General features: G+C 47.3%; 1 protein-coding gene across 5 annotated transcripts in view; it reads left to right on the forward strand.

Moving 5' to 3' along the window:
- Positions 1-27,158, forward strand: part of LOC140408582 (protein transport protein Sec24B-like) — a 148,466-nt gene that overhangs the window by 111,548 nt on the left and 9,760 nt on the right. For all 5 annotated transcript variants that reach the window (XM_072495992.1, XM_072495996.1, XM_072495995.1 and 2 more), the window contains 4 exons: positions 1,115-1,290; positions 1,828-1,965; positions 5,589-5,693; positions 9,020-9,112. In XM_072495992.1, the coding sequence (XP_072352093.1) occupies positions 1,115-1,290; positions 1,828-1,965; positions 5,589-5,693; positions 9,020-9,112 (512 nt within the window). The remainder of the gene's footprint in view (positions 1-1,114; positions 1,291-1,827; positions 1,966-5,588; positions 5,694-9,019; positions 9,113-27,158) is intronic.

Genomic DNA, 27,158 nt, shown 5'->3' on the forward strand with positions numbered 1-27,158 from the left:
TGGAGTACTCCGAGGAAAAAGAGGAAACCCACGCAGACATAGGGAGAGCGTGCAGAATCCACACAGACAGTGACCCAAGCCGGGAATCGAAAGTGGGACCCTGGCGCTGTGAAGCAACCGTGCGATCCATTATGCTACCGTGCCGCCCAATATCCTAAGACGCAATATATCCTGTGGGAAACCTGAATGGCCATATGCATCATTGAGACATTTGTTGATGACTACAATCTGCATTTGCATGGCATTTTTAGCAGAGTAAAACATTTTGAGATGCTTCACAGGAACCTCATTGACAAAATGTGACACCAAACCACGTAGGATATTAGGACGAGTGACCAAAAGAAAGAGGCTTTCAGAAATGAGGAGCAGAGTAGGGTAGAGCGTGATGAGGTTTAGGGAGGGAATTCCAGAGCTTGGAGCCATCTAAGGCACAGCAACCAATGGTGGAGTGAAAAAGGTCGGGGAAACTTGAGACGTCAGAATTAGAGAAGTCCAGACACTTCAGAAGATTGTGGGGCTGGAAGTGATTACAGAGATAGGATGGGGCAAGGCCGTGAAGGATTTTAAAATAAGGATTAGGATTTTAAAATCAAGACATTGCTGGACCAGGAGTCAATGCAGGGAGTGAGTACAGGGCTGTAGGTGAATGGGTCTTGGGGCAGCAGAGTTTCAGATGAACGCTCGTCTACTGCGGATGCATGGTTGCCTAGCAGAGATTTGGAATAGTCAAGTCTTGTGGTAACAGGGCTATGGATGAACCTTTCAGCAGCAAATGAGCTGAGGCAGGTGTACGTTTTCACTGTAATAATATAAATTTAATGACCTTCCTTCAAAGTGTTCCAAAGATGAAAAAGAAGGTTAATTTCTGTGCAAAGTATTTCCACCTCTTTTTTTTTTTTTTTTAAATTATAAAAGCAATCTTTGCCAGTTATTTAGTGCGATCAACGCTTTGACAATGCTGAGACTTTTATTTTAGGTCTTGTGTACTTTTCACAGTGACATCACATCTGTTCATTCCCCTTTAAGCATCTAAAGATATTGGATGCCATTGACAGCTGTGTAGCATCAGTAATTGTTTTGTGTCTTAATCTGTAAATTATCGTTTGCTCCTCAGCTGTTGATCGATCTGTTTCCTCAAGTCTATCTGATGCCAGAGATGCCTTGGTAAATGCTGTGGTGGATTCCTTATCTGCGTATCGTTCCACCGTTTCTAACCTCCAGCGATCTGTGTTAGTGGCTCCAAACTCTCTCAGGCTGTTTGCTCTTTATATTCTGGCTCTTCTGAAACAGGTATATTTAAAAAGTAATGACCATCACTCCTTCCATAATGACTGATGCATTTATAAAGCAGGAACATATTCATAATATGTTTGGATGGACAATACAATTTTTCTATACAACAGGAAGAATGGCATGATTAATGTTTGAAACTATTACAGTGCATAATTGTTCTATCAACATGGTTGCAGGATGTCAAGCCATTAATGATGACTTTAAATATTATGAGGTGCTATGGGGTATTTATCATTACCATAATGGTTCCCTTGGATGCATGTTACATAATGGCTCCAGCATTCTCTTAAAAAAGTTTGAAGTAGGGTCTCCTTAAGGATCTACCCTCTTGTACTCCCGCTCTCTTCAACTCCCATGTTGGGTGCCGGGTTCAGTGTATCAAGCTAACTCAGTGTTGGCCAACAATAAGGAATAAGGAACCTGCAAGCTGTTTGCGCACTGTCACTTTACCAGATTGTAAATTTTTCTGAGTTGGAATTCATGGTAATTATTAATTTGCACAACACAATATTTTGTTCAATCCTTGCTTTACAGCAAGCATTCAGAACTGGCACCAGTACTCGATTGGATGAACGGGTGTTTGCCATGTGTGAGATGAAGACACAGCCGTTAGTTCATCTGATGCTTACGATTCATCCCAACCTGTACAGAATAGACAATCTGCCTGACGAGGTTAGCAATATAACATTACTAAATATTTTCACCTTAAAATTAATTGTTGTTTTAAGGAAATTCAATAATACTAAGATTATTTGGAGTACAATAGCAAAATGAAAGGTCACAGGCCTGAAAGGTTAACTGCATTTCTCTTTCCACAGATGCCACCAGACTTGCTGAGTAATACCAGCATTTTCTGCCTTTATTATGTAATATATATAGTGTAAGAGGTTTGGAGACATTGGCCAGAACTTTGCCAGCCTTTTGCCGATGGGCTGGGAAATGGGAAGGCTCACAAAAGGGGGGGGTGGAGTTAGTTGGTTGTCTGATGGCTTCCACTGCTATACAATTTTGCTGGTCACAGAAAAGATAGAAAATTGGCCAGGAGCCCAATTGAGCCATTTAAGTGTCCAATTAAGGGCCACTTCCCACCTCATTCCCAGCAGTCTCTGAGTGGGAAGGGCCTCTTCTGGGCACTCATTGTCCATAGAGGGCCACTCAAGTGGCATTGACCTTCCCCGTGGTGGCAGCACCACCATTAACACTTGACAAATCCCCCGATAGCCAGTCTGCCTATCCTTAGCATTCTGCAACGTCAATCAATCCTCTTCAAAAGCACCCAGCTCTTGAGGCACACTTTGCCTGCAGCTGTAACCTCAGAAATGACTACCACTGGCAATGACACTATTGAGCACTGGCCTTCTGCAACAGAAGATCTTGGAAGACAGGCCATCTTCCTTATTTGGATGGTGGACCCTGTGGCACCAATTAATTGATCACCCACTAGTTCCCATCGACGGTCAATGCGGGCTCACCTCGCACTTTCAGTTTTGGTGGTGGGACATCTGCCTCCTGCAAAAATGCCGCCACTGTTATTGATGACAGGCGGCGAACAATTTGATACGAGGAAGATTTTTTTTAAATTAGCCTCGTGCCCCAGTATTGAGATGGTTACCTAATTTCTTCACAGTGGGGCGGCACAGTGGTTAGCACTGCTGCCTCATGGCGCCGAGGACCCGGGATCAGCCCTGGTCCACTGTCCATGTGAAGTTTGCACACACTCCCTATGTCTGCGTGGGTCTCACCTCCACAACCAAAAGATATGCAGGGTAGGTGGATTGACCACACTGAATTGAAATTTTTTTTTTCAAATTCTTCACCGTGCTTTCCAGTCATGGGCTAAAAAACAAAATCAGTGACCTTCAAGTGAAAATATAATTTTGCAGATATTTCCACATTTTGCCTAATTAGTAGAACATGGTCCTTTCATTAACATGGATTTATACAAAGGCTAGACTGATTAGGTAAAATTATACACTTAAGTAGCAAATAAGAGCCTCGAAGGACAAAAGTTTATTTGGACACAGGCTAATTCCCAAGAAATATGACTTAAAATTGTTCTTTCTCAGTAAGATGCAAAGTATATTTAGCATGAGGAGAACAGCAATGTCCTAATAATCTAGCCTGTGATATGGTTGAGAGGGAACGATTAAACTTTTGTTTAAAGGTATTGGGTAAAGAGGACACTAAAGATCCAGGTTTTTTGTGACCACTAGTGTTTGGGGGCCTGTTATAAATGTGGATTTCTTATTTAAGTGGCAAGTATATCTATAATGGTGATTTATGTAGAGGACTGACTATATCTCTCTGATATTGTATTACAGAGTTACATATCCCTGTCTGTTTTTGCGGGGAGTATCCATTGAGTTAACATTTTGAGTCAAATGCTCTGAGGAGTCGTATTAGACTCAAAATGTTAACTCTGTTTCTCTCGCCATAAATGCTGCCAGACCTGCTGGGTTTTTCCAGCATTTTCTGGGTTGTTTTTCAGATTTCCTGCATTCACAGTATTTTGGTTTTGTCACCATGATACACCTTGGTCTGTCCCCTTACTCCTCTAGCACTTTCCCTTCCTTTGAGCTTCTCCATATGTTCCATCTCTCTAACTTTTCACTTAAAAACCTCATTCTCAATTTCCCACCGAAGTGCCAGCAAAATGTTCTAATTTGGATATTGTTGCTGTTTTCCTCCTTCAGTCGCTGCACCAAGAAACCTCGCACCCTCTGTGATTTAAAACTCTACATGAACCCATCATGCTCACTGTCCTTGAGCCCCACCTTAATATATCCTTCCAAATAAACTCCCCAGTCCACTGCCATGGTCACCCTCGACTTTGTCACCTTACATGGCCTCGCTATTCTCATTGTTTAATGACGGATCCAGCAAGCTCTCATTTTGTGCTTGTGTTGCTCTCAACCACATCCCCTTCCATCTACCCTCTCCCAATCCTACTTCCTTCTGTTCCTGTTCCTGGGTGGGGGACTCTCCCAGTTCACTTGCAACTGCACTTTCAGATCCTCGCTCTATGCTCTCCATTTATCACATTTCTGCAGCTACCAATGTGTTTAACCATACCCTCACCTTCACCGTTGATGACTTATTCCCCATTAAAACAATTATGCTCCCAACCTGGCTATTCTCCTGGTAATGCCCTCATCTCTGCTCCTCTAAGTGCAGGGGTCACAGACTTGAAGTGATATGGTAGACAATTGGTTAAACCAATCACCGCCAGATCTGTTTGTACCACATAAAACACAATTAAAATCCTGCTCTAATCTACCACTAGTGACCACTATTCAAGGATTATCCTGAAAAGCTGAGATAACACCTGTTTTCTTGGCTCCACTGCAAACCACCATATTAAACCACTCTCCCCTCCTCGCCAACAATAATGGAATGACATTGTGAACGACTTTTACACTAAAATTGAGATCATCCCATCAGTCGCTTCTCTCCCTTTCCCTCACCCACTTGGCCAAAATTCCTCTCAAAGTTCCCCTTTCTCTTGTCCTGAACACATTTTTCTCAAGTTTCTCACCTGTCTCCCTTCATATCCTCTCCAAACTCATCTTGTCTGAGACCCACCTCCTCCCTGAACCCTACCGCACTAAACTGCTGACCATCCGACTCCCCTTGCTGGCTCCAAAGTTGCTTGTTAGCTGATATTATTAACAATGTCCTCTCCTTCAAATTTGCTGTCATCTCTCCCTAAAAGCCTATCTATGACAATTCTTCTCTCCACCTGCCATCCTTGTGACATATTGTTCCATCTCCAACCTCTCCTCCAAAATCTTGAAAGATTTTTAGGCATTGCGAATGGGACACCTTTTATTTTTGAACTGGAGGCTTGTATCTAAAAGAGGAATTGTACTTGCCCAGGATTTGACGGTTATAAAGAATCATATTCGTGAGATGCAGTGTGAACCATGTACTTGACATGTGCTGTTTGCTGCATCTTTGAAGTGTGCAAATTTATGCCAACACCACAGTGTGTTTGAAAGCTCCCTAGTTCCATTTAAGCCTGAACACCAGGCTGGGTGCATGCTTTCTGCATGTGGATTCAATTGTCTAGCCTTGGAGTTTGATGGCTCAGATTTGATGGAAATTGCAAGGATTATGAACAATGAAAATCGCTTATTGTCACAAGAAGGCTTCAATGAAGTTACTGTGAAAAGCCCCTAGTCGCCACATTCCGGCGCCTGTTCGGGGAGGCGGTACGGGAACTTGTTTTATCCTTGTTTAAATGTTATGCTTATGAGTAATAGATTTTATAACATTTCTTTCTCTGTCTCTGGTAGGGCTCCATCACTGTTGGTGACAAAATTATTCCTCAGCCACATATTCTGCAACTTTCCGCAGAGAAACTGTCAAAGGAAGGTGCTTTCTTGATGGATTGTGGTTCTGTAAGTAGTTTATATTGAAAATGGTAAACTGGAGTATAATTCTTGTGTGGTTGGCAATGCCTTCTAGTGAAAACCTACAGAAGAATTCTGTATTCTCTATTCTATGAAATTTGCATGGGTAATGAGGAGAGTCTAAAGCTGAATTATTTTGCCGTTGGAGATCAATCAATCTGTGTAGGTCAGCACAGATACCTGTCCATTGTTGGGCATTAGATACATTTCCTTTTTCCACTCCTGTGTGGCTATATTCACATTACTCCTGAAGGGGAGAACACATTTTTGTCACTGGTGTCATTTTTTTCTCTCATTTGTTCATTGGACATGGGTGTTGCTGGCCAGGACAGCATTTGTTGCCTATCCCTAATTGCTCTTGAGAGGATGATGTTGGGCCATCAACTTGAACAACTCCAGTCCATGTAACGTAGGTACACCCACACCTGTTAGGGAAGGAGTTCCAGTGACAGTGAAGGAATGGCGATATATTGCTAAGCCAGGATAGTGACTTGAAGGGGAACTTTCAGGTGATGGTATTCCCAAACATCTACCTGGGTCTTCTAGGTGATGGAGGTCTCAGGTTGGAAGATGCTGTTGAAGGAAGTTTCACTAGCTGCTGTAATGGATAATGAACATTATGCACTGGTGTTGGAGCAAGTGGATATTTAAGGTGGTGATTGGTGCAAGTCAAATAGGCTGCGCTGTTCTGGATGGTGTTGAGGAGAGTTGTTGGAGCTGCACTCATCCAGGCAAGTGGAGAATATTCCACCATGTTCCTGACTCGTGCCATGTGGATGGTGGACAGGTTTTGGGGAGTCAGGAGGTGAGTACCTGCCATAGAAATCCCAGTCTCTGACCTGCTGTTGTAGCCACAGTATTTAGAAGGCTGGTCCACTTCCGTTTCTGGTCAATGATAACCCCCAGGATGTTGATTGTGGGGGATTAATTGGTAATGCCATTAAACGTCAAGGGGTGATGGTTAGATTCTCTCGTGTCGAAGATGGTCACTGCCTGGCACCTGTGTGGCACCATTTGCCATTTATCAGTCCAAACCTCAATGTTGTCCAGGCCTTGATGCTCGCAGATAGGGACTGTTCCAATATTTGAGCAGTCACAAATGACCATTGAAGAAGCAGCCGAAGATGATTGGACCTGGGACACTGAGGAACTCCTGCAGTGATGTCCTGGAACTTGCATACAAATGGTTGAATAGAAATGAGTGACAGTCTAGATTTCCAATTGTTTTTGAGTCTAAGGGGTTTTTTGCTTTCTTATTTCATGGGATGTGGGCATTGTCAGCAAGGCCAACATTTGTTGTCCGTGCCCAATTGCCCTTGAACTGAGCGGCTGTTAAGAGCTAACCACATTGCTATGAGTCTGGAGTCGTATGTAGACCAGACCAGGTAAGGACAGAAGATTTCCTTCCTTAAAGAACATTATTGAACCAGATGGTTTCATGGTCATCAGTGGACCTTTAATTCCAGATTTAATTAATTTTAAATTTCACCATCTGCCATGGTGGGATTCAAACCCAGGTCCCCAGAGCAGTGCCCTGGATCTCTGGGATACTAGTCTAGTGACAATACCACGACAATCCCTAAATCCCTGGAGAGAACATTCAGCTTTGATTTCCTGTGACAACACGGAGGGAGGTTTTCCTCCAATTCGGCACCAATTGGGTTGCAAGAAATTCTAGTTTGGTGCCACTGACTATGCGCCAATATATTTGCATTTAATCTCCGTTACCTTCTACTATTTGGAATCTGTCTATGTGGTGCTAACTGAATTTTTTTATCGGCACCAGTCAATACAGATGGGCCTCCAGCACTGGGAATATTAATTACAGCAAATAGAATCTAACTAAATACCGAAGCAATCTCATTCTTAGAAGAGTGAGTCAAAAAGAGACAACGGTTGAAGATTAATCTCAACCTTTCGAGACAATTTTGAATTCAAATCACTTATTTTGCAGTAGGATCGAGGCTCTGTATCCTGGTTTTCCATCCTGGATCCATTGTGTTTATCTGCATCATGTACATTTTCAGGTTTCCATCTTACTTTTCATCCCCTCTTTCTCAAATATGAATGATTTGTGTGAATTTGTCAGTTTCTGGTCTCACAACACCTTGGAGCCCTTCACAAACTCTTGTCACAATTTTTCTGATTAAACATGATAAGTCTTCCAAATAAAAGGCTAAATGGCAGCTGTTTTGTTTTTTTATTTCATTTACGGGATGTGGGAGTCCCTGGTTAGGGCAGCATTTATTGCCCATCCCTAGTTGCCCTTCAGAAGGTGGTGGTGACTTGCCTTCTTGAACTGCTGCAGTCCCTGAGGTGTAGGTACATCCACTGTGCTATTAGGGAGGGAGTTCCAGGATGTTGCCCCAGCGACAGTGAAGGAATGATGATATATTTCCAAGTCAGGGTGGTGGGTGACTTGGAGGGGAACCTCCAGGTGATGGGGTTCCCAGGTATCTGCTGCTCTTGTCCTTCTAGACTGTGGTCGTGGTTTTGGAAGGTTTTGTCGAAGGAATCTTGGTGAGTTACTGCAGTGCAACTTGGAGATGGTGCAAACGGCTGCCACTGTTTGTCGGTGGTGGAGGGTTTGAATGTTTGTGGAAGGGGGAAGCAATCAAGTGGGCTGCTTTGTCCTGGATGGTGTTGAGCTTCTTGAGTGTCGTTGGAGCTGCACTCATCCAGGCAAGTGGAGAGTATTCCATTACACTCCTGACTTGTGCCTTGTAGATGGTGGACAGGCTTTGGGGGGTCAGGGGATGAGTTACTCGTCACAGGATCCCTAGCCTTTGACCCGCCCTGATAGCCACAGTATTAATGTGGCTAGCCCAATTCAGTTTCTGATCAATGGTAACCCCCAGGATGTTGATTGTGAATGTCTTTATTCCTAAATGTTTTTGGGTCTGAGAAATTTATGAAGAGATTTTTTCTGTAGCTTACAGGGATGGATATTGATGTCTTCAGGGTCGGAATCACACTTCAGGAAATAGAATTACAGATAATTTAGGTAATCATGAGGTCTTCAAAAGGTTGGCAGTGGTTTGGAGGTTAATAAATAAGGAATAACACAAAGTTGTCTTTAACCCTTGGACTTGGATATATTTTAAATCTTCCTCATAGTAAGTCCTAATGGCTGAACTGCTTGTAGTCAATGGTTTGTAAAAACATAGATCTTTAAAGGTGGTGTAAAATTGGTCATGAATATTTGTCAGCCCATTTGACACTAAATGATTTTCTTTTATCTTGCTTTATATTTCGATTGAGTGGTGCTATTGAGGGAAGTCACAATAAATGAACTGATTTATTTTTTCTTTTAGGCGATATATCTCTGGGTTGGCAAAAACTGCAGCAGTAACTTTATCAGCGAAGTGCTTGGATTTCCTAACTATGCTTCTATACCACAAAATATGGTAAGTTGGAGTCTACATAACAATAAATTTAATGCATTTCTTTGTCCTTATTACTGTGTATCGCTTGCTCTTGAATGGTGAAAGAGATCTGTTGATGACTATATTTTTGAATTGTTTTAAAATGTAACAACGACAAATGCAACTCTCTTTACATAAGATTTTACTAAATTTATCTTAATTTTATCAGTAAGTTTTTTTCCCCCCACCAGAATGGCTGAGCCCATGAGCTTCTGTCAATGTCATTCCAGAGCTGGCCACTAGGTGATGTGATTGTGCAGTTTCAGTAACATTGTCTCCCTGAAAAAAAGACTCTGGCCCTCTGGTCTCCACCTGTTCTTAGTGTCACACTTAAAATTGTAGCCTCATTCTCCAGGATTATGGTCACAAATGCTTGAATGTGAACTTTTCAAACAAGAAACTGTGTTTCCGATCACTGGTTAATGTGGTAAAGCTGAGGTAACTCAAAAAGTAGTGATCCAACTTGTTGTCATGTGGTTGGAGACAAAAATACAAAATTGCACTGTTCCAGTGAAGTTTTGAATGTGCTAATATGAGCACAACTGTTCCAAAAATTTTCTGAGAATGGTTTTCTGCAGATGGTCGATCTCTGGTGGTTACGTAGAGGAAAGACGTGCACAAGGTGGCTCCTGCGCGAGTATTGCACGTTTCACCTTTTTTTGTTAGTTCCGGGGAGGGGGTATTTTCCTTTAAAAACCTACATAATCAATGGGATAAGGACCCTATATCAGGAGGTCTTTTGGGGCGGGGTGGGGGGCAAACAGAAGTTCATCGACCTGAGTTGGAGGCCTCTCCGAGCTCGTCGGCAGATAAAATGGCACTGGCAGACTCATGGCAGCACGGTAGCACAATGGTTAGCAGTATGGCTTCACAGCGCCAGGGTCCCAGGTTCGATTCCCGGCTTGGGTCACTGTCTGTGTGGAATCTGCACGTTCTCCCTGTGTCTGCGTGGGCTTCCTCTGGGTGCTTCGGTTTCTTCCCACAAGTCCCAAAAGATATGCTGATAGGTAATTTGGATATTCTGAATTCTCCCTCTGTGTACACGAACAGGCGCCAGAATGTGACGACTAGGGGCCTTTCATTGTGATTTCATTGCAGTGTTAATGTAACCCTACTAGTGACAATAAAGATTATTAAAATAAATAACGGCAGAGATCATTTCATGCACTTTGGCGAAAGAATACTATAAGCACTGCTGGGTTGTGGTGAAGGACCTCCGCAAATCGATGGTGGAGGCCTTGGCTCCCATCCGAGTGGCTTTCGAGAAGATCAACGAAAGTGTGAAGGCCCGGGGAGTCACGGTAAAGGACATGGAAATGCTCCTTCCGAGCCACAGTGATTGAATTGCTTCACTGGAAGCAGAGATGTCTTTCGTGGCCGATGAAATGAGGAGGCATTTTTGAAGTCGGGGTCGCAACTCGCAGGCGGGTGTCCGGAGAGTCGCGGAGCCAGCCATCGTGGCGTTCCCGATCACGCAAATTCACGCAACAGCCGGCTTTGAACAATGCCGGCTGCGAGCGGCTTTAAAAATGACTAACAAAATGCGGGTGCACTGCGCATGCGTGCCCGCTCATCAGTGCGCATGCAGCCCAGGGGTGTTGGGACCTGAACCCGGGGTCAAAGTGCGATCGCGTCATGGCAGTGGCTGACTGCGTGGTGATCATCAATGATGAACAAGGCTATGACCTTGATCTGTTCTGCATCCCTAAACATTACTTAAATGATCTGGTAAGAGTATATATTCCTCATGGTTTTATCATGGACAGAATTGAACGTTTGGCAAGGGATATAATGAAAGCCATGGAAATCATCACATCGATGCCCTCTGTGTACTGAAGGGTGGCTATAAGTTTTTTGCTGACCTTTTAGACTACATTAAAGCATTGAATCGAAACAGTGACCAGTCAATCCCTATGACGGTGGACTTCATCCGCTTGAAGAGTTACTGTAATGGTCAGTCAACAGGGGAGCTACTCTGAGTTTACAAACGGAGGTACAAACTCCATGCTTTCCTCGTTGAGAAATTGTCCTCTCTGGCTGATTCGTTTGCTGATGAAACTTGGACGCTAACTATGTCTTACCTTGCAGACATCTTTTCAAGAATAAATGAACTGAACCTCAAATTGCAAGGGAAGGATTATGATTGCTTTCGGCACTGTGAAGAAATCGCAGCTTTCCAAAAGTCATTAAAAGTTTGGCAATTGCGAGTGCAAAGCCAAAATTATTACAAGTTTTCCACACTGCTACGACACATCGAAGAAAACAGCATTAATAAGTCAACTGTAAATGGACTGGCAAGCCTGACTCCAAATGATGCTGACTGAACTTCTGCGCGTCAGCTTTGACAGCACATTAAAAACACGGCACAAGTCAATGACATTGTCATCATTCTGGAGTAGCGTCTCCGAGGAGTATCCGGAGCTGAGTAAAACAAGCATTTTGATGCTTTTATCCTTCACAATGACCTACGGTTGGATTTTCCATCATCACAAAGATGAAGACGGCACCCGATATGTGCATTGCCCTCTCCTCCGGTGAACCTGATTGGAGTGAGATAGTGAGGACCAAGCAGGCTCACCTCTCGCATTAAAGGTAAGAGAAAATGGTGGGTCTCAAATGTCAGCCCGCATGGTCACGAAGATCAGCTGGCGTGCATCGCGAAGGTCATCTGGTATGGGTCTTGAAGGTCAGCCGGCGTGGGTCCCGAACATTGGCCGGTTGGTTAAAAATGGGTCCCCGGAAAAAAAGTTTGAAAAACGCTGATTTAGAGAATCGGTCCAGGAGGCAAAACGTTTGAATTGTGTGGCTGCCAGAGGGGATGGAAGGCCCAATGCCCGCAGAACATTTGCAGAGATGTTTGGGAAGATGGTCAGGGCGAGGGGGATTCACGTCCTCTGAGTTGAACTGAGCCCATAGTACACTCCGAAAGAATCTTCGTCATGGAGAGCCACTGCGTGTGGTAATAGCGAAGTTTCATAGCTTCAAAGAAAAAGAGTGAGTGCTGAGATGGGCGAGGGAGTATCAAGAGTTCAAATGGGAAGGCCACGTCATCAGGTTTTACCAAGACGTGGGAGCGGAGCCTGCGTTCAACATAGCCAAGGTTGCCCTGTGCAAAAGAGTAACTTTTGTGGGGAAGAACAATTTATTTAATGCACCGGGTGAGGTGGAGAAATGTGGGTTGGGCACAGTGTGATTATGTTTTTTGGGCTGTTAGAGGTGGGCTTGTTAAATTGTTGAATTGGTGGGGTTTCATGTTCATGTTTGCATTTTCCTGTCCTTGTTAGGGTTGAATGTTTTCAGTTGGGGCTTAGATTTGTGTGGTTCTGTTCTGATTGATATGAAAACATATGGCTCCATATTGGAGTGCAAGGGTTTAGAGGATTTGTATGTTCTGTTTATAAACGTTTTTCTTCGGTCTCGTTGGGGGCTGCCCTGCTAACTTAAGAGTCAGCTAACTGGAGCGGTGCTGAAGGGCTGACTGCAGCTCATTATAATAGTTTTTGTCCTTGGATAATGAGTTTGAGTTTTTGTTTTATTTAAGTTTAGGTTTAGTAGAAGTAGATTTTAGTTTGTTTTTTCTGCTTTTATCTGGATGCATATTTGAGAGTGGCAGTATCCGAGGGTGAAGATGAGGGGCGGGGGGCAGGAACAGTGACTGCAGATTTTTCTTTGTTTAGTCTTGAGTTGGTTTGGTGGCCATCTTGGGTGGGCTTTGGTTGCTGTACCTTTATTGTATCTGTTGGGTAATCCCCCTTGGTGAAAATAGCTGACTCCGGATTGATGGGGAGTGGGAGGCCCACAATTCTGCTGGTCACCTGGGATGTCCTGGGGGTTGAATTGTCCAGTGAAAACTTTTGAGAATATTTGCCCACCTTAAGAGTTTAAATTCTGATATGGTGTTTTGCAGGAGACTCACTTGCGGGTTAGGGACCAGACGAGGCAGCAGCAGGAGGATGGTTGGGTGGGAGGAGGGGGTCAAGTTTTTCATTTGGGCTTTGATGGTAAGTCCTGGGGTGTGGCAATATTAATTCATAAACGGGTTCCGTTTTCTGCTGCTAGATCTTGGCGAACCTCAGTGGCAGACATGTTATTGTCTGTGACTCTCTGGCGGGCACTCGGTGGTTCTAATTAATATCTATGCTCCAAACTGGGATGATGTGAAATTCCTGAATGATTTGCTGGCCTCCCTCCCCAATTTGGATTGACATCAGCTAATTTTTCTCACACGTGCAACAGGTATCTTCTCAGATCGATTTTTTTTTGTGATGGATAGGAATCTTCCTTTTGTGAGGCAGCTGGTTACTCGGCAATTGTGATTTCAGACCATGTCCTGCACTTTGTTGATTTGGCACTAGAGTCAGGTCCCTTCGAGCGTCCGCCATGGAGATTGGACACGGCATTATTAGCGGACAAGGAATATTGTAAACGTATATCAACTGCCATTGGATAATATATGAAATGTAATAAAAGTGACTCAATTGTACCTTCTATACTGTGGGGAAGCCCTTAAGGCGGTCCTCAGGGGGAGATTATCTCCTACAAAGTGCACATGATAAAGACAGCGAGGGCGGAACAGCAGAGGCTGGTGGACTCCATTCTTGAGGTGGATCACCAGTACTCGCTTGCCCCAACCCTGGAGTTGTTGGCAACTAGGAAAAAGCTGCAGACACCATTCGAGCTATTGTCAATGGATAAGTGGTGAATCAGTTGCAAAGCTAGAGGAGTATATTTTCTGAATACGGGGAGAAGGCCAGTTGCCTCTTAGCTCACCAGCTGAAGCGACAAGTGGCTTCCCTGGAGATCGCACAGGTACGTAACTCGAGCAGCAGCTTCGTTTCAGCCCCTTGTAAGGTTAATGCGGCTTTTGAATATTTTTATTGGGGTCTCTGTAGATCGGAGCCTCTGGCTGAGGAAACGGTCATGACTGACTTTCTGGCTAACTTATCCATCCCAGGTGTGGAGGGGGAGAGGAACGACGAGTTGCACCCAGAGGAAATTGTAAATGCATTGGGTTGATGCAGACTGGTGAAGCCCAAGGCCCGGCTTTGCCATTGAATTTTATTTATTTTTTTAAAATATTTTTATTAAGGTATTTGAAAATAATAACATTTCCACCCCAATCCCAATCTTCACACCCCCCAACCATAAAAACAACAATCCAACCCTCTTTCCCCCCCCCCCCACCACCCTCCCCTTGGAATACTGCATCTGCTGACATATTAATTTTCCCTGAGAAAGTCGGCAAACGGCTGCCACCTCCGGGTGAACCCGACCATTGACCCTCTTAAGGCGAACTTTATCTTCTCGTGACTGAGAAACCCAGCTATGTCACTAACCCAGGTCTCTACACTCGGGGGGCTTCGAGTCCTCGAGGGGGGCTGGTTCAGCACAGGGCTAAATCGCTGGCTTTGAAAGCAGACCAAGACAGGCCAGTAGCACGGTTTAGTTTCCGTGCCAGCCTCCCCGAACAGGTGCTGGAATGTGGCGACTAGGGGCTTTTCACAGTATCTTCATTTGAAGCCTACTTGTGACAATAAGCGATTTTCATTTCATCCCTCCACATTAACAAGATCCGTCTCCGGGCTACCAGGGCGGCAAAGGCCAAGACATCAGCCTCTTTCGCCCCCTGAACTCTCGGCCCTTCCGACACTCCAAAGATCACTACCTCCGGAATCGGCACCACCTGTGTTTTTAGTACCTTGGATATTGCCTTAGCGAAACCCAGCCAAAACCCTCTAAGCTTCGGGCATGCCCAAAACATGTGGACATGATTTGCTGGGCTTCCGGCACACCTCACACACCTGTCCTCTACCCTGGAAAACTTGCTCATCCTAGCCACTATCATGTGTGCCCAGTGGACTACCTTAAATTGTATCAGGCTAAGCCTGGCACATGATGAGGATGTATTAACCCTGCTTAGGGCATCCGCCCATAGGCCTGCCTCTATCTCTCCTCCTAGCTTGTCCTCCCACTTGCCCTTAAGCTCCTCCACCGAAGTTTTCTCCGCCTCCAAAAGCTCCTGGTAAATATCTGATACCTTCCCCTCTCCCACCCAGGTACTGGAGACTACTCTATCCTGTGTCCCCCGTGGCGGCAGCAGCGGAAAGGCCAGAACCTGCTTTCTCAGGAAGTTTCGCACCTGCAATTACCGAATCCCATTCCCTGCCGGCAATTCAAATTTATTCTCCAAGGCTTTCAAGCTCGGTAAGCCCCCGTCTATAAATAGATCCCCCATCCTTCTAATTCCTGCCTTTGCCATCTCTGGAACCCACTATCCAGCCTACCCGGTACCATCGATGATTATTATAGATCGGGGTCTAAACCAATACTTCCTCCACTCTCCTATATCTCCTCCATTGCCCCCACATTCTCAGAGCCGCCACCACCACCGAACTTGTTGGGTTTTGGGCCGGCAAGAACGGAAGAGGTGCCGTTATCAGTGCTCCCAAACTTGTGTCTTTGCATGATGCCGCCTCCATCCGCTCCCACACCAACCCCTCCCCCACTACCCACTTCCTAATCATGACTATATTAGCCGCCCAGTAGTAATTGCAGAAGTTCGGCAGCGCCAACCCACCCTCCCCCTGACTGCGCTCCAGCAACACTTTCTTCACTCGTGGGGTTTTACTCGCCCACACACAGCCCAAAATAACCTTATTCACCCGCTTGAAAAAGACCTTTGGGCTGAAGATGGGGAGGCACTGAAAGACGAACAGAAATCTGGTGAGGACCGTCATTTTCACGGTCCCTTCTCCCCCCCCCCCCCCCCCCCCCCAAAACCAGCCCTTTCCAGTTCCTAGAGATTCTTAACACCATGGCCAATGGCTCTATGGCCAGAGCAAACTGTAACGGGGAGAGGGGACACCTTGCCTCGTCCCTCGGTGTAGTTTAAAATACCCCGATCTCAGCCGGTGGCGGTGTAGTTTAAAATACCCCAACCTCAGCCGGTTCGTACGCACATTCGCTACTGGTGCCTGATAGAGCAACCGCACCAAGTCAATAAAGCCCTCACCAAACCCAAACCTTCCCAGCGCCTCCCACAGGCAATTCCATTCCACCCGATCAAAAGCCTTCTTCGCATCCATCGCTACCACCACCTCCACCTCCTCTCCTTCTGAGGGCATCATAATAACATTCAAAAACCTTCGAACATTGGCCTTGAGTTGCCTGCCCTTTATAAATCCCGTCTGGTCTTCCCCTATCACCCCCGGGACACAGCCCTCTATCCTTGTGGCCAATATCTTAGCCAGCAGTTTGGCATCCACATTCAGTAGAGAAATTGGCCTGTATGACCCCCATTGCTCCGGATCTTTCTCCCGTTTCATAATCAATGAAATCGAGGCCAGCGACATTGTTGGGGGGGAGGACTCCCTTCTCTCTTAGACCATAAGACATAGGAGCGGAAGTAAGGCCATTCGGCCCATCGAGTCCACTCCACCATTCAATCATGGCTGATTTCAACTCCATTTACCCGCTCTCTCTCCATAGCCCTTAATTCCTCGAGAAATCAAGAATTTATCAACTTCTGTCTTAAAGACACTCAAAGTCCCGGCCTCCACCGCCCTCTGTGGCAATGAATTCCACAGACCCACCACTCTCTGGCTGAAGAAATTTCTCCTCATCTCTGTTCTAAAGTGACTCCCTTTTATTCTAAGACTGTGCCCCCGGGTCCTAGTCTCCCCTGCTAATGGAAACAACTTCCCTACATCCACCCTATCTAAGCCATTCATTATCTTGTAAGTTTCTATTAGATCTCCCCTCAACCTCCTAAACTCCAATGAATATAATCCCAGGATCCTCAGACGTTCATCGTATGTTAGGCCTACCATTCCTGGGATCATCCGTGTGAATCTCCGCTGGACCCGCTCCAGTGCCAGTATGTCTTTCCTGAGGTGTGGGGCCCAAAATTGCTCACAGTATTCTAAATGGGGCCTAACTAATGCTTTATAAAGCTTCAGAAGTACATCCCTGCTTTTATATTCCAAGCCTCTTGCTTCATTAAATGTCCTCACCAGCAGTGGGCTCAATATCTCTGAAAACGTCTTATAGAATTCCACTGGATAGCCGTCAAGCCCCGGGGCCAAGCCCGACTGCATGCCCTCCAGCCCCTCGATTATTTCCTCAATCTCAATTGGGGCTCCCAGCCCTTCCACCAGATCCTCATCTACCCTCTGAAACCTCAACTGATCCAAAAACTGCCTCATCCCCTCCACCGCAGCTGGGAGTTCCGACTCCTATAATTTACTATAAAAGTCCTTAAACACCTCATTCACCCCCACTGGATCCAGGACAGTATTCCCACCTCTACTCTTTACTTTACCTATCTCCCTGGCCGCCTCCCTTTTCCTGAGCTGGTGCGCTAACATTCTGCTTGCCTTTAATCCGTACTTCTAAATCGCCCCCCTTGCCTTCCTCAACTGTTCCACCGCTTTCCCTGTGGTTAACAGCCCAAACTCTGCCTGTAACCTCTGCCGCACATTCAGTAGCCCCGCGTGCGGGGCCTCCGAGTATCTCCTGTCCACCTGGAGTATCTCATCCACTAACCTATCCCTCTCAGCACATTCCGCCTTTTCTCTGTGGGCACGTATCGAGATTAATTCCCCTCTGACCACTGCCTTCAAAGCTTCCCAAACCGTCGCTGCAGAGACCTCCCCCGTATCATTTGTTTCCAGTTAGTTCTGGATGGACCTGTTAACCCACACACAGATCGCTTTGTCCGCTAGCAACCCCACATCCAGTCTCCACAGCGGGCGTTGCCCTCTCTCCACATTAACCCGTAGATCCACCCAATATGGGGCATGATCCGACACTGCGATTGCCGAGTACTCGGTATCCACCACCCCCGGTATTAGCACCCTACGCAGAACAAAAAAGTCGATGCGAGAGTATATCTTGTGGACATGTGATAAAGAAAACTCCTTCGCCCTTAGCTGTGCAAACCTCCATGAGTCTACTTCCCCCACCCCCTCCATCTGTTCCATAAACCCCTTCAATTCCTTTGCTGCGGCCGGCCTCCTCCCTGTCTTGGATTTTGACTGGCTTAATTCCGGAACAATGACTGTGTTAAAAACTCCTCCCATAATCAAGTTATGTGACTCGAAGTCTGGAATCTTGCCTAACACCCGCCTCATAAATTCCACATTGTCCCAATTCGGAGCATATATGTTCATGAATACTACCCGCACTCCCTCCAGCTTCCCTCTCACCATTATGTACCTACCCCCCCTTATCTGACACGATTCTCCCTGCCTCGAAGGCCACTCATTTGTTGATCAAGATTGCTACCCCCCCCCGACTTCCGGGTGCGGCGATGACCAGCTGAGTCGCACGTTTCGGCAGCTCCCGGTGTAACGGACTTTTGGGCTCTTAAAATTGCCGTTGGGGCTCTTATTAACGGCTAAAAGTACTGTGCGGTGAACCAGAAGGGAATCCCCCCTGGATACGGATGGAAAAAGGAGAGGAAGGTGGCCGGATTGCGGTGGATCCTTTAGAACAGCGGCAAGGAAGGCAAGCAAAAACCAAGATGGCGTCGGAAGGTGGCAGTTTAACATGGGGCCCTGAACAACAAGAGTTCTTGAAATGTTGTGTGGGAGAGCTCAAAAAGGAAATGAAGAAAGAGCTGTTGGCCCCGATATTACAGGCGATCGAAGGGCTAAAGGAGGAGCAAAAGACCCAGGAGCGGGAGCTTCGGGTCGTGAAGGCAAAGGCTGCCGAGAATGAGGACGACATACAGGGCCTGGTGGTGAAGACGGAGATGCACGAGGCACACCATAAACGATGTGTGGAAAGGCTGGAGGCGCTGGAGAACAACGCGAGGAGGAACAACCTAAGGATTCTTGGCCTTCCTGAAGGTGCGGAGGGAGCGGACGTCGGGGCTCCGCTGGAGGTGGAGGGAGCATACCGAGTGATGGCGCGAGGACCGAGAGCAGGAGAAATTCCGAGAGCCATAGTGGTGAGATTCCTCCGTTTTAAGGACAGAGAGATGGTCCTTAGATGGGCAAAGAAAACTCGGAGCAGTAAGTGGGAGAACGCGGTGATCCGCGTATACCAAGACTGGAGTGCGGAGGTGGCGAGAAGGAGGGCGAGCTTTAATCGGGCCAAGGCGGTGCTTCACAAAAAGAAGATAAAATTCGGAATGCTGCAACCGGCAAGACTGTGGGTCACATATCAAGGGAGGCACCACTACTTTGAGACGGCGGATGAAGCATGGACTTTTATCGTGGAAGAAAAATTGGAATGAGCGGGTTATTTAAAAAAAAAAAAGAACCTTTGAAACAAAGTGGTGGGGCGAGTATGGGGGGCGAAGAAGGGGGGAAAGAGGAGTTTTATGTTATTAATCCTGCGATGTGGTAACTTTTCTCTCTTCCACAGGAGGTGGTGGGGGGAGGAAAGGAGGTGGACGAGATGGGGCGTTGGCCATTGGGGGCGGGGCCAAGGGGGAAGTGCGGGAACCGAGCCCGCGCTTCCCATGATAATCATGGCGGGAATAGGGAAGCAGGAAGGAGGGGGCATCGCACGGTGCGAGCCGAGGTCACTGGGGGAAGCCGAGGTCACGGGGGGAAGCCGAGGTCGGCCAGAGTTTGCTGACTTCTGGGAGCAACATGGGGAGTGTAACTACGCTAGAGGGGGATCTAGCGGGGGGGGGGAAATTATTGAGCTGCTGCTGCTGGGGAGAGGGGGGAGCTGGTATGGGGTGGGATGGGCGGGGGGCACCGCCTGGGGGGGACACAGCTGCGTGGGAACCGGGTGAGGAGCTGGAAAAAGGGGATGGCTAATCGACAAGGGGGGGGGGGGGTAAAAAGCCCCCCAACCCGGCTGATCACGTGGAACGTGAGAGGGCTGAACGGGCCGATAAAGAGGGCACGGGTACTCGCACACCTTAAGAAACTTAAGGCAGACGTGGTTATGTTACAGGAAACGCACTTGAAACTGATAGACCAGGTGAGACTACGCAAAGGTTGGGTGGGGCAGGTGTTCCATTCGGGGCTAGATGCGAAAAACAGGGGGGTGGCTATATTAGTGGGGAAGCGGGTAATGTTTGAGGCAAAGACTATAATGGCGGATAGCGGGGGCAGATACGTGATGGTGAGTGGCAAACTACAGGGGGAGACGGTGGTTTTGGTAAACGTATATGCCCCGAACTGGGATGATGCCAATTTTATGAGGCGTATGCTAGGACGCATCCCGGACCTAGAGGTGGGAAAGTTGGTAATGGGGGGAGATTTCAATACGGTGTTGGAACCAGGGCTGGACAGGTCGAGGTCCAGGACTGGAAGGAGGCCGGCAGCAGCCAAGGTGCTTAAAGATTTTATGGAGCAGATGGGAGGAGTAGACCCGTGGAGATTTAGCAGACCTAGGAGTAAGGAGTTTTCGTTTTACTCCTATGTCCACAAAGTCTATTCGCGAATAGACTTTTTTGTTTTGGGAAGGGCGTTGATCCCGAAGGTGAGGGGAACGGAGTATACGGCTATAGCCATTTCGGATCACGCTCCACATTGGGTGGACTTAGAGATAGGGGAGGAAACAGAAGGGCACCCACCCTGGAGAATGGACATGGGACTAATGGGTGTGTCTAAGGGCGAGGGGGTGCATTGAAAAGTACTTGGAACTCAATGACAATGGGGAGGTCCAGGTGGGAGTGGTCTGGGAGGTGCTGAAGGCAGTGGTTAGAGGAGAGCTGATATCAATAAGGGCACATAAAGGAAAGCAGGAGAGTAGGGAACGGGAGCGGTTGCTGCAAGAACTTCTGAGGGTGGACAGGCAATATGCGGAGACACCGGAGGAGGGACTGTACAGGGAAAGGCAAAGGCTACACGTAGAATTTGACTTGCTGACAACGGGTACTGCAGAGGCACAGTGGAGGAAGGCACAGAGTGTACAGTACGAATATGGGGAGAAGGCGAGCAGGTTGCTGGCCCACCAATTGAGGAAAAGGGGAGCAGCGAGGGAAATCGGGGGAGTGAGGGATGAGGAAGGAGAGATGGAGCGGGGAGAGTGAATGGAGTGTTCAAGGCATTTTATAAAAAATTATACGAAGCTCAACCCCCGGATGGGAGGGAGAGAATGATGGGCTTTCTGGACCGGCTGGAATTTCCCAAGGTGGAGGAGCAGGAAAGGGTGGGACTGGGAGCACAGATTGAAATAGAGGAAGTAGTGAAAGGAATTAGGAGCATGCAGGCGGGGAAGGCTCCGGGACCGGATGGCTTCCCAGTTGAATTTTACAGGAAATATGTGGACTTGCTCGCCCCGCTACTGATGAGGACCTTTAATGAGGCAAATGAAAGGGGACAGCTGCCCCCGACTATGTCTGAGGCAATGATATCGCTTCTCCTAAAGAAGGAAAAGGACCCGCTGCAATGCGGGTCCTATAGACCTGTTTCCCTCCTAAATGTAGACGCTAAGATTCTGGCCAAGGTAATGGCAATGAGGATAGAGGATTGTGTCCCGAGGGTGGTGCATGAGGACCAAACTGGGTTTGTGAAGGGGAGACAGCTGAATACAAATATACGGAGGCTGCTAGGGGTAATGATGATGCCCCCACCAGAGGGGGAAGCGGAGATAGTGGTGGCGATGGATGCCGAGAAAGCATTTGATAGAGTGGAGTGGGATTATTTGTGGGAGGTGCTGAGGAGATTTGGTTTTGGAGATGAGTATGTTGGATGGGTGCAGCTGTTGTATAGGGCCCCAGTGGCGAGTGTGGTCACGAATGCACGGGGATCTGCATACTTTCGGCTCCATAGAGGGACAAGGCAGGGATGCCCTCTGTCCCCATTACTGTTTGCATTGGCGATTGAGCCCCTGGCAATAGCATTGAGGGGTGCCAAGAAGTGGAGGGGAGTACTTAGAGGAGGAGAAGAACACCGGGTATCTCTGTATGCGGATGATTTGTTGTTATATGTAGCGGACCCGGCGGAGGGGATGCCAGAGATAATGCGGATACTTCGGGAGTTTGGAGAATTCTCAGGATATAAACTGAACATGGGGAAAAGTGAGTTGTTTGTGGTGCATCCAGGGGAGCAGAGCAGAGAAATAGAGGACTTTCCGCTGAGGAAGGTAACAAGGGACTTTCGTTACTTGGGGATCCAGATAGCCAAGAATTGGGGTACATTGCATAGGTTAAATTTAACGCGATTGGTGGAACAAATGGAGGAGGACTTCAAGAGATGGGACATGGTATCCCTGTCACTGGCAGGGAGGGTGCAGGCAGTTAAAATGGTAGTCCTCCCGAGATTCCTCTTTGTGTTTCAGTGCCTCCCGGTGGTGATCACGAAGGCTTTTTTCAAAAGGATCGAAAAGAGTATCATGAGTTTTGTGTGGGCCGGGAAGACCCCGAGAGTGAGGAAGGGATTCTTACAGCGTAGTGGGGATAGGGGGGGGGCTGGTACTACCGAGCCTAAGTGAGTATTATTGGGCCGCTAATATCTCAATGGTGAGTAAGTGGATGGGGGAAGAGGAGGGAGCGGCGTGGAAGAGATTGGAGAGGGCGTCCTGTAGGGGGACTAGCCTACAAGCTATGGTGACGGCCCCATTGCCGTTCTCACCGAAGAAATCCACCACAAGCCCGGTGGTGGTGGCGACTTTGAAAATTTGGGGACAGTGGAGACGGCATAGGGGAAAGACGGGAGCCTTGGTGGGGTCCCCGATAAGAAACAACCATAGGTTTGCCCCGGGGAGAATGGATGGGGGATTTGGAATATGGCAAAGAGCAGGAGTAACGCAACTGAAAGATCTGTTTGTGGATGGGAAGTTCGCAAGTCTGGGAGCGCTGACCGAGAAATATGGGTTGCCCCAAGGGAATGCATTCCGGTATATGCAACTGAGGGCTTTTGCGAGGCAGCAGGTAAGGGAATTCCCGCAGCTCCCGACGCATGAGGTGCAGGACAGAGTAATCTCAAAGACATGGGTGGGGGACGGTAAGGTGTCAGATATATATATATATATATATAGGGAAATGAGGGACGAGGGGGAGATTATGGTAGATGAGCTGAAAGGGAAATGGGAAGAAGAGCTGGGGGAGGAGATTGAGGAGGGGCTGTGGGCGGATGCCCTAAGTAGGGTAAACTCATTGTCCTCGTGTGCCAGGCTAAGCCTGATTCAATTTAAGGTGTTACACAGGGCGCATATGACTGAAGCACGGCTCAGTAAATTTTTTGGGGTAGAGGATAGGTGTGCGAGATGCTCGAGAAGCCCAGCGAATCACACCCACATGTTCTGGTCATGTCCGGCACTACAGGGGTTCTGGGTGGGGGTGACAAAGGTGCTTTTGAAAGTAGTGGGGGTCCAGGTCGAACCAAGCTGGGGGTTGGCTATATTTGGGGTTGCACAAGAGCCGGGAGTGCAGGAGGCGAGAGAGGCCGATGTTTTGGCCTTTGCGTCCCTAGTAGCCCGGCGCAGGATACTGTTGATGTGGAAGGAAGCCAAGCCCCCGGGGGTGGAGACCTGGATAAATGACATGGCAGGGTTTATAAAGCTGGAACGGATTAAGTTCGTCCTAAGGGGATCGGCTCAAGGGTTCACCAGGCGGTGGCAACCGTTCGTCGAATACCTCACAGAAAGATAGAGGGAATGGAAAAGAAGAAGGCAGCAGCAGCAGCCCAGGGGGGAGGGGGGGGCGAGGAACCAGAAGGAGTCTCAGGGTTATTAATATATATGTATAATATGTATAGGTCGTTGCTATAAATAATTGTATATTGGATTGTTAAACCATATTTTTGGAGAGTGTTTATCTGAGACAAGGCAGTTGCCATTTAGTTTTAGTTTTCGTTTTTGTTATATATTATTTATTCTTTGTTTATAAAACAGGTCATTGTTATTTATACTGTTATATTATTGTGTAAAGGATACACAATGTACTGTGATGGTTGACCAAAAATTTTCAATAGAATATTCTTAAAAAAAAAAAGATTGCTACCCCCCATGACCGAGTCCAGCCCTGAGTGGAATACTTGGCTAACCCACCCCTTTCTCAATCTCGTCTGGTCTGTAACCTTTAGATGTGTCTTGTAGCAATGTCACGTCCGCCTTCAGCCCCCTCAAATGCGCAAACACACGAACCCTCTTGACCGGCCCATTCAACCCTCTGTCGTTCCAAGTAATCAGCCTGGTCAGGACCCCCCCGCAGACTCGCCATCACCCTTTTTAGGCCAGCCTCTAGCTCGCGCCCTCTGCCTCCTCGAGCCTCTCCTCGGGCATTCGCCTTTCCCGACCTCCCATTTGTCCTCTAGTGACAGCTCCTCCCCTGTCGGCAAAGCAGCTCCCCTCCTGTCCTCTCCCTCCCCGAGCAACAACATTAGAAACCCAACCCCCCAAGTCAAGCTCCAGCTTAACACCTGCTCGCCCCCCACTGTGCTTCCGTGAGTCAGCTGACCCATGCTGACTTGATAGCGCCCACCCATGGTACCAAGCAGTCTGTCTCCCCATTGTTCTCTCCCATCTCCCCCCACTTGGACAAACATATTAAAAGCACCACATTCCCCAGTAAACAAACATCAGAAAAAACAGTGAAGAAACATCCACTTTAGAAAAAGAAACTCCCAAAAACTGAACCAGCCCCAAAGACGCCCCCCCCCCCCTTCCAACCAGCTCCCTGCAAGACAAAGTTACCTTTAGCCATCTAAACTGCCCCTTGTTACACATAACACTACTTATACTTATACATCCCAGCACAACAAATCGCCACCACAGTGCTCTCCAAGGCTTCAGTGTCTTTTAGTTCGCCTCCAGTCTCTTTTCTTTAATAAATGTCCATACATCGCCTGGTGTTTCAAAGTAGAAGTCCCGTTCCTCATGTGTGACCCACAGACGGGCTGAGTCCAACATCCCAAACTTCACCCCCTTCTTAAAGAGGGCCGCTTTTGCCCGATTAAGCCCAGTTCCTGACAAATGCGCAGCTCACCATTCTCCCACTTGCTGCTCTGTTCCTTCTTGGTCCACCGCAGAACGTGTTCCTTGTCCAGGAATCGGTGAAAGCTTACCACCATCGCCCTCGGCGGCTCGTTCACTCGGGGATTCTTCACGAGGGCTCTGTGCGCTCTATCCGCTTCCAGGTGCCGAGGGAACGCCTCTGCCCCCATCAACTTCCCCAACATGTCCGTCACATAAGCCCTCTCATCCAATCCCTCACTGCCTTCAGGGAGGCCGACATTTCTAAGATTCTGCCTCCTGGACCTGTTCTCCAGGTCCTCCAGCTTCTCCTGCATTCTTTTCTGGCGGTCATTCATCATCTCCACCTTGGTCTCCAGCACGGTTATGTATTCCTCGTGCTCGGACACTTTTTTTCACCACCTCCTGGATCGCTCTTCCGTGGGGCTCTTGATTCTGCAGAACTTGATCAATCGAAGCCTTAATTGGGTCCAGTGTGTCCTCCTTCAGCTTGGCGAAGCAATCTTCAAAAAACTTCAGCTGCTCCGTCGACCACTGTGCCGTCTCCCTGCGGCCCTTGCTCTCCGCTATGTTTTCCTGCGTTACCGGCTCTGCTCGCATCTTCCTTATAGGACTTTGTCTTCTCACATGGCCATTTCTGGTCCAGTTCTCCATACACCCGGGGGGGGGGGGGAGGAGGAATCCTCAGTGTCTCACCCTTCACCGATTTATCCCATAAAATCCAGAAAAAACTATGTCTGACCCAATTCAAGGTGGTGCTCTGACTAGAGTGGGATGAGTTGAATTTTCGCCGAGGTGGAGGACAAGTGTAAGCGTTGCTCTCAGGGGCCAGCTAACCGCACACATATTCTGGCCTTGTCCGAAGTTAGTAAGCATTTGGGCCTCTTTCTTCAATACCATGTTGGAGATACTCAATGTTGATTTGGACCCATGTCTGCTGGTGGCCATTTTTGAGATTACAAACTCACCTGAGCTTTAGACGGGGGTGAAGGCGGATGTCCTCGCCTTTGCCTCGTTAATTGCCCGAAGTCGAGTTATGCTTGAGTGGAGGTTTCCTACTCCACCCTGTACCTCAGCTTGGTTGGGTGGCCTCATGTCTTTTACATTTGGAGAATGTTTGTTTTAATAAACAGTTTATTGAATTATCAAATATAAACAGTAATGTAATTTAGACAAAGATGTACACTTAATATAAATTTCATAAACAACAAAAGAAAACAACCAAATCAAAAGTCGGAAGGCAATTAACGACTACAATGGAACAAGGAACCTCTATTACTAATCTAACCCCCACTAACTCAGTCCCCCTAACCCTCTAACGTATTCAGATTCTTAAAGAAAGAAATGAGTGGCCGCTAGCTCTGGTAAAACCTCCCCACTGAGCCTCTGATGGTATACTTGACCTTTTCCAGATGCAAGACTATATCATATCTTCCACCCATGCAGATGCCTTGGGAGGTGAAGGAGGTCTCCAGTTAAGTAATATTCGCCTCCTGGCTATTAAGGAAGTGAAGGCAAGAACGTCCTCCTTCTTCCCGCGAGTAGAAATGTGGGGAGTTCGAAGCCCCCAAATATTGCAACCAGCAGACAAGGTTCTCGGGCTATCTGCAAAATCTTGGATATTGTATTGAAAAAGAAAACCCGGTTTCCAGCAAGCTTAGGACGACACCAAAACGCATGCGTGTGGTTAACCGCTAGAAGTGAACAGCGGTCACACTTGTTCTCCACGTCTTGAAAGAATCCACTCATCCTTGCCTTTGTCAACGTTCTATGTAGCACTTTGAATTGAATCAACTCAGTCTGGCACAGCATGAAGTGGAATTCACCCTGTAGAGGGCTCCCCTCCAAACCTCCCCAGTAAGCACAGAGCCCAGCTCTTCCACCCATTTCTCATATCTATTCAAAGGGACAGGTTCCGAAGATAGAATGAGATTGTACAGAATTGAAATTGACCCTCTCCCTCGCTGTGCCTAGGGCAATACCTTTTCCAGCAAGGAAGAAGGAGGGGCCAAGGGGAAGGAGGAAAAGAACTTGCGTGAGAAATACTGAATTTGAAAGAAACAAAAAAGGTTAGGACCAGTCAGATTGTATCTGCCGACGAGTTTTTCAAGGCTGGCAAAGCCTCCATCTAGAAATGAATCCCCAA

This window comes from Scyliorhinus torazame, chromosome 3, assembly GCF_047496885.1.
Source record: "Scyliorhinus torazame isolate Kashiwa2021f chromosome 3, sScyTor2.1, whole genome shotgun sequence".
NCBI classification, from domain to species: Eukaryota; Metazoa; Chordata; class Chondrichthyes; order Carcharhiniformes; family Scyliorhinidae; genus Scyliorhinus; species Scyliorhinus torazame.